This window comes from Moschus berezovskii, chromosome 19 (genome assembly GCF_049115385.1).
Source record: "Moschus berezovskii isolate FMDL1 chromosome 19, NW_MosBer_1.0, whole genome shotgun sequence".
NCBI classification, from domain to species: Eukaryota; Metazoa; Chordata; class Mammalia; order Artiodactyla; family Moschidae; genus Moschus; species Moschus berezovskii.
In genome coordinates, this window is record NC_142478.1 from 47,733,114 (window position 1) to 47,740,929 (window position 7,816).

At 57.2% G+C, this 7,816-nt stretch overlaps 1 protein-coding gene across 1 annotated transcript; it reads left to right on the forward strand.

The window, feature by feature from the left end:
• Positions 1-300: 300 nt before the first annotated feature.
• Positions 301-6,545, forward strand: LRCOL1 (leucine rich colipase like 1). The gene is made up of 9 exons (XM_088827857.1): positions 301-396; positions 1,368-1,493; positions 1,604-1,729; positions 1,797-1,949; positions 2,189-2,278; positions 2,518-2,636; positions 6,142-6,274; positions 6,319-6,448; positions 6,541-6,545. The coding sequence occupies exons 1-9, from the start codon at positions 301-303 to the stop codon at positions 6,543-6,545; spliced, it is 978 nt and encodes a 325-aa protein (XP_088683983.1).
• Positions 6,546-7,816: the final 1,271 nt, after the last annotated feature.

A 7,816-nucleotide genomic window follows, 5' to 3' on the forward strand; every position in this document is an offset into this window, starting at 1 on the left:
GAGAATCCCATGGACAGAGGAGCCTGGTGGGCTGCAGTCCACGGGGTCGCAGAGTCAGACATGACTGAAGTGACTGAGCACACAGCACACACCTGTGGGATCATAATTCCCTGGCCAGGGATCGAACCCACACCCCCTGCATTGCAAGGTGGATTCTTAACCACTGGACAGCCAGGGAAGTCCCTGTCTATTCATTTTTGAAAATCCATGTTGATGGAGAAGGATTAGGAAGGCAGGAGGGAGGGAAGGAGGAGCCTCGTGGGCAGGCATCCATGCCCTCTGGCGCCAACAGGCCGAGCGATGGCCAGCGCTGGGCGTCTGCTGCTGCTACTGCTCTGCTTTCTACCCGTGGCCCCGGTGCTGACAATAAAGAAGTACCAGCAGCTGTCCTATAAGGTAAGCACCATGTCCCTGTCTCTGTAGGGCCCAGGGCTAACTCTCGCCAGACACCCGCCGGGGCACCCGGGCTCCCAGCCCCCTTTTTGGCCAGGTGCCTGTGCTTTTGCTCCTGCCGCACCCCCACTTCATGAACGCATCTGCCTCCCAAGGCTCTCAGGTCGCCAGGATGACTGACTCCTGGTGTACACCCAGACCCCCGATGACAAGTCCCAAGTCCAGGGACCCCACACAGGATTGGGGGTGTGTGTGCAGAAGAGGCAGTATGGGAGGAGGCGGGAGAGTGGGTGGTCTCGTGGGGTGATGTGACCAGCTCATGTGGATTGTGGAGCGACAGCAAAGACAACACAGTCTGTCGGTCCTGGGGGCCATGTGTCACCCCCCTGATCCCCACGTCCTGCCTGGTCCGAGGCGCCCTCTGTGTAGGACGCAGGAGGGAGGGCACTGCGCTGTGTGGCTGGTGCTTTCCAGATGCAGCTCCCTCCTCTGTTCCCTGCTCACCCGCTGGGCTCCTGGCCTCCAGCTCCTGAGCCCAGAGGGCTTTTATCTCAGCCAAGAAGAGGTAAAGTTACTCAAACCCAATAGTAAATCCGCAACAATGACTCTTTGCAGTAGTTTTGCGTTTGTAAAGGAGTTTTGAGATGTTGAGAACCAAGTCAAGGGCCCCTCCTTGCAGGAGGTGGGCAGGCGGCAGGCCTGGGCTTCCGCCCCAACTCCGAGTTGGCTGTGTGACCCTGGGCAAGTCACTTACCTTCTCTGAACCGTGACATCTCACCTATAAAATGTGAGAGTACGTGGAATGGGCCAGGTGAGCTGCTTCCGCTCACCAGCATCCTTCGTCCTCTGGGCCTAGCTCCCTTAGCCTTCCGGAACAGTGCTGGGCAGGCAAGCCAAGTTTGCCGGGCTGGACAACAGCCTTGCAGGGACGCTGGGTCTGTGGGGGCGCACGTAAAGGAGCCCCAACTTTGCAGCATATCGGAGAGCCCTGTGAGACACACAATGAATGCCAGAGCAACTGCTGTGTCACCAACAGCCTGAACCCTCAGAAGTTCTGCACCTCCCAGACCATATTCCAACAGTGCCTGTCCTGGAAGAAGGTGTGTCCTGCCCGGGCGGGTGAGAGGTGGGGGGCAAGGGGCCGGGGAGGGCAGCCCCTGAAAGGAGGGCCGGGGGCCTGGCAGAAAGGACCGCTCACCTTCTCCTGCAGCCAAATGGGTACGCCTGCAAGGACCACTTGGAGTGCCAGAGCAAATGCTGCGTCATCAACAACTATGGCGTGCAGACGTACTGCAAAGCCAAGACCATCTTCCTGCAGTGCTTGCCCTGGCGCAAGGTGAGGCCCGGGGCCCCAGGGCTGGAGGGAGGCGCCTGCCAGCTCTGACCTCTGACCTCTGCCCCAGCCCAACTGGGACTACTGCGACTACCACAGAGAATGCTACAGCAAGTGCTGCCTCCGGCTGAACGAGCTCAGCCCCAACCGCTGCGTCCCCCAGAGCGGCATCCTGCTCCAGTGCCTGCCCTGGGTGAGTCCTGGAACCCAGTCCGGCCCCAGGGTGGGAGGCTCAGTCCCATGAGGGCAGGCGGGCAGTGGCCTGGAAGGCGGTGTGTCCACGTGCGTGGGTGGGCGTCCCCTCCAGGAGAGGCCGCTAGTTGTCTCTGCCAGTTGGCCTCCAGTCGCTGCATCCTGCAGCATGAGCGCCGCCGAGGCATCAGAAAAGGACATAGGTTGTGGGCAGTGGGTTCTCAGGTCCACCAGGGTGGCAGCAGGGCATAGCGTGGACACCTGGTGAAGGGCCAGCATGGTGGCAGGTGGTGGGCCCACAAGATCCGGCAGCACCGGGGCCTAACTCCTGTGGGGCTGGACCCCCGGCTGGACGAAGGGGTGGGCCCCCTCTCAGGAGTTTCCTCCGCTTCCCTCCCTCCATCTCCACTGGAGACTTTCACTGGCTAAACTGGAAATCCAGAATGAAAGCGTTCAGTGAGGCAGCCCTCAGAGGTCAGCCACTAGAACACAGAACCTGAAGACACTGTGGAGAAGAGTTGGGGGCAGAGAGGGGTGGGGGCACGGTGACGAGGTTGGAGAGGACGCACTGGTGTCCGAGCTCGGATGCCGGGATCCAGGACTTCAGTCTGATTATAAAGGTGTGTCTGAGCCCAGAGGTTGAGAACCAGACCTTTCTGAGCATCCTCACCTGCCGGCCACGGTCCATCAGCACCCAGAACAACAGTGGGTGCAGCAGGTGCCACAATAGTGAGTCCACGGGTATCCCCAGGGTGTCCAAGCGAACCAGGCAACACCATCAGCCGCTTCGCCCAGAGGCGCGGACTGTCAGTGCCAAGGAGAGTGTCTGGCCATTGTCCAGCCGGCCCTGAAGGCCAGCTCCTTCCTGCCTCATGGGCTGTGTCTCCCTGTGTGTTTCCTAATTGTGCTGTGCCTTCTAGTGACGTGGGCCCAGTCTGTGCCCTGGAGACCACCCTACACCCTGAGCCCTGTGTGTTCATGGGACCACGAAGACCTGCAGGTATTACACATCTAACCATGAACTCCCGAGACCATTCATGTCGTGCAAGCCAGGGGCCGCTCCCGGAACCTCAGTGTGAAGACTTGACATGAATAAACCTCCTGACTGAGTGAACATGTTTCTGTGGGTGTGGAGACCCAGGTCTCAGCTCGGCACCATCTTGAGGAGTCCCCTCAATCAGAGACCAAGTCTCTCCAGAGGAAAGGGCAGGTGTAGACGCGCCCCTCCCCTGCAGGCACATGACTGTGACTTGTCATCACAGGTAAAAGGTTGGGAGGTTCCCCTGACCTTGTGGGTGGTGCAATGAGGACACTGGAACCCCCTGGAGACCCTGGGGGGAGGGGCCACCCACTGGTCCCTCCTCCTGCTCCCTTGGCCCCCAGCGTCCCCACTTCCCCCAGGAGCTGAAGTCCTGGCTGATCTAGAAACTGTTCCCTCTGGTGGCTTCTAGAAGCGAACACAACTGGCTCCTCTGCTTCCAGAGTGCCAGAAATTTTACTGTCACCTTCCTCTGTGCCCTCACCCATCTTGCAGATACCAGGCTGCTTTTTGGGGCTCTGTTAAGAAAAATTCCCCTCCCTCTCCCTCCTTTCCTTCTCCTCCTCTCCCTCTCCTCCCTCCCACGTCCCCTCTACTCCTCCCCCCTCCTCCCCCCTCATCCTATGTCGTCCCCTTCTCCTCCCGCCTTCAATCTTTCCCAGCATCAGGGTCTTTTCCAGTGAGTCACTTCTTCAAATCAGATGACCAAAGTACTGGAGTTTCAGCTTCAACATCAGTCCTTTCAGTGAATATTCAGGACTGATTTCCTTTAGGATGGACTGGTTGGATCTCCCTGCAGTCCAAAGGACTCTCAAGAGTCTCCCACTCTAATAATGAGAACAAGCCAGTTAAGCCACACACACACACAAAGAATAGACTTAAACATAAAACATAATGCCATAAAGCATAATATTTAGAAGAAAAATAGAAGAATATTTTCTTGGATTGGATCTTGGATTAGACAAAGATATATTCGTCATGACCACATTCCACCAATAACAGAATAAGTAGATAAACTGGATTTCATTAAAATTAAAAACTTTTGTTCTGTGATAGACACTGTTAATTTAATGAAAAGACAAGCCATGGATGAGAAAAAATGATTTATCTGAGAAAAGACTTGGATCCAGACTAGGGGACTTCCCTGGTGGTCCAGTGGCTGGGACTCCATGCTCCCAATTCAGGGGCCCCGGGTTCAATCTCTCGCCAAGGAACTAGAGTCCACATCTCACAACTAAGAGTTCACATGCGACAACTAGAAATCCCGTGTGCTGCAACGAAGATGGAAGAACCTGTGTGCCCCAACTCAAGACCTGGTGCAGCCAAATAAAGAAATAAATATTTTAAAAAAAGACAAAAGATTTGAATAGGCATTCCACCAAGACAATATACAGATGGCCCAGAAGCACGGGAAAGCACGTCCACCATCAAGAGCCCTGAGGGAAGCACAGAGCAGGCTGAGGTCTAGCCTGCAATTAGAGGGACCACAGACTGGGAGGCTGAGAGACTCAGGCACCTGCGGTGAACCTAACCCAGGCGGCCTCATGAGCAGCAGGTGGCAGCTGGGCAAACACTTACCCAGGTGCCCTGAGAACTTGTGTCCCACAGAAATCTGCTCAGATCTATCCACCATCACTGGACAGATGACACAGTGCATCCCCAGGCAGGAGGTTGAGCTGCCCAAGGAGGAGTGGTCTCAGAGACCACATCCGCTGGGTCCCATCCATGTGATTCTCCAGAAAAGACCCAACTGGGCCAAGACAGCTGAGTGGCTGTGGGGCTGGGGCAGGGAAGGACTCACACAGCAGGGCTTGTGGGGGTGAAGAGATGAGAAGGGTCCTGGTTGTGGTGGGAGCAAATGGATCTGTGGCTTTTCTCACAGCTCATCCATTTTGGGGGGTGATCTTTAATGTCATCATACCTGTGAGACTGACGTGAAACAAAGCCTTGGGAGCACTGATGTTTTTGACTCTGTGTGGTAGGGAGGCAGGACAGACTTGAGGAAACAGAGAGCCACCACAAGCTGAGGACACTCAACTCCCACCCTGCACTGAGGCTGGCCTCCTGGCCTGTGGGACTCTCAGGAAGATGGGCTAGGAGAGGACCACCCCTGGGCAGCATGGGGTTGCCCGTGGGCCGAGGTTCACTGCAGGGTGCCCTCCTTCCCCCAAAAGTCCTGTGGGAGCAAGGTGAGTCTGTAGGAGGCCAGAGAGGCCTTCAGGCTCCACCCCAGCTTCAGTATCGCCCCTCCCCTCTCCTCACCCCTCCCTCCTCCTCGCTCGTCCCTCCCCCTCCCTACTCCCTCCGCTCCCCACCCTCTTCCCTTCCTCACCCCACCCCCTGCTCCCCACTTTCCAGGCCACCACTAATCCACTTTCTGTCTCTGCGGATTTGCCTGCTCTGGGACACTCTGAGTAGACAAACTCGCCCAATCCGTGGCCACAGTGGCTTCCTTCACTGAGCTCTCAAGGCTCATCCACATTGTGGCAGGACTTTGTTCCTTTTTGTTCCACTTGAGTTTGTACATGTTGTTTGTCCATCATCGGTGGGTAGACATTTCGGTTGTTTCCACTTTTACTATGAGTAAAGCTACCGTGCACATTCTTACGCATGTTCTCTGTGAACACGGGTTTTTAATCCACTGGGCGTGAATCAGGAGTGGCATGCTGGCTCAGAGGATTACTCCAAGTTTCACCTTTTAGGAAACTGCCAGATGATTTTCCAGCACACCTGCGCCTTTTCACACTCCCAGGGCCTGTGTGAGGCCTCCAAACTGTCCACACCCTGGACAACACCTGATACCATCTGTCTTCTTGGCCCTGGCCAACCCAGGGGGCAGGAAGTGGATCCCAGAGTGACTGCAGTTCATTCTTTAAGAACAAAGCTGGGGCTTCCCAGGTGGTCCGGTGCTTAGGACTTTACTTTCACTGAAGGAGACACTGGTTCGATCCCTGGTTGGGGAACTAAGATCCTACAAGCCACGGGGGCAAAAATAAAAATAAGAAAACCAGAAGGATCCCTCGCCTTAGCTCAGAATGTTCTTGAGACACTCGGAGTGGAGGCCAGAGCTTTGCTGTGGCCAGGGTCCTCCCCACTGCCCAGGGAGAGGTGGGGTGGACTGTCCCCAGGTCCCGCCCCAACCACCGCCTCGCTCCGCTCTTCTGGGGCCGGTCTCCCGCCGCAGGGATGTCTCAGGATCCGCCCCAGAGCCTCGCGGCGCCCCCTACTCCCCGTACTCAAGACGTCCGGTTCTCAGCAGGATCCCGACCACGCTAGTTCCAGCCCCCGTTGTCTCCTCGGGCGTCGGGACCTCCTGGGTATCCGGACATTTTGCCCGTTTATCTCTCCGATGCACCCACAGCAGCCGCTGTCGGCGCCTCGCCAGCGGAAGGACGGTTCCGAGGAGCGCGGTTGCGGCTGCGCCGGCACCACCCGGGGCCGCCAGGGGGCGCTGTGGGCCGCCAGTCCACCCGGTCCCCGGGAGCCGGCAGGCGCGTGCTCCTCCGGGGTTGCGGACAGACCCTGGCCTTTTCCCTTTCCATCGGGAGAACAGGTTTGCCCACTGGGTCCCGGCCTCGTTCAGGTTAACGCGGGGGAGCACCGGCGTGCGAGGGGATTCCTGGCAGCCGCCCCGGGGTCCTGGGGACCTGAGACCCTGCCAGTGCGGCCTTTATCCGTCGGCTGTTCCCCAGGAAGCGGCGGAGACCCCGTTCCTCGGCCTCCAGGAAAGCCTGGTCCCCTCGAGGCCGGCGCTTCTCGGCAAACGCGGAGGACGTGGCGTCCGGGGCCTGAGCGGCCCGCTGATTCTTCCTCAGGTCCCCACGAGGTCGCCCCATGTCTGTGTCCTGATCTCTTATGAGGACACCAGAACTGTTGGATTAGCCCCAGCCTATGACCTCATTTTCCCTCAATCACCCGTTTATAGGTTCCCTCTCCACACACTCAAATCCTGAGGTCCTGGGGGTCAGGGCTTCAACACCTAGGTTTCAGTTCAGTTCAGCCGCTCAGTCGTGTCTGACTCTTTGCGAACCCAAGGACTGAAGCACGCCAGGCCTTCCTGTCCATCACCAACTCCCGGAGTTTACTCAAACTCATGTCCATCGTGTCGGTGATGCCATCCAACCGTCTCATCCTCTGTCGTCCCCTTCTCCTCCTGTCTTCAATCTTTCCCAGCATCAGGGTCTTTTCCAATGAGTCAGTTCTTCACATCAGGTGGCCGAAGTATTGGAGTTTCAGCTTCAACATCAGTCCTTTCAATGAATATTCAGGACTGATTTCCTTTAGGATGGACTGGTTGGATCTCCTTGCAGTCCAAGGGACTCTCAAGAGTCTTCTCCAACACCACAGTCCTCGGCGATCAGCTTTCTTTACAGTCCAACTCACACATCCACACATGACTACTGGAAAAATCATAGCTTTGACTAGATGGACCATCTGGATCTGGGGGACAAAATTCAGCCCACAACACCCTCCAAGACATTTTGGAAACATGTTAGATGGGAGGAAAGAGCTGCCAGGCCCCAGGCCCTGGGGAGAGAAGGAGAGGAACAGGAGCAACCATGTGGGATTCCTCCTATCTGTTCTCTTGAAGCTCCTCCACCCTCGCTGGCCTCCTCACCATCCTGGTGGCCCTGGTTTGGTGACAGAGAACTCCTGGGAGGAGGGACCCAGGGATGCACCTCCAGTCCAGGGCTGGGCAGAGGGGAGGAGGGGATCTGCAGGGGAGCTAGTGACAGGTGCTCCGAGGGCCACTTTCCACAGGGGCTCAAAGGCGTCACTCGCTGGTGGTGGCCCTGCTCACAGCCCCATCTCTGAGGCCCGACAGCTGGGTGATCAAGGGGACTTTGCTGGGGTGGGTA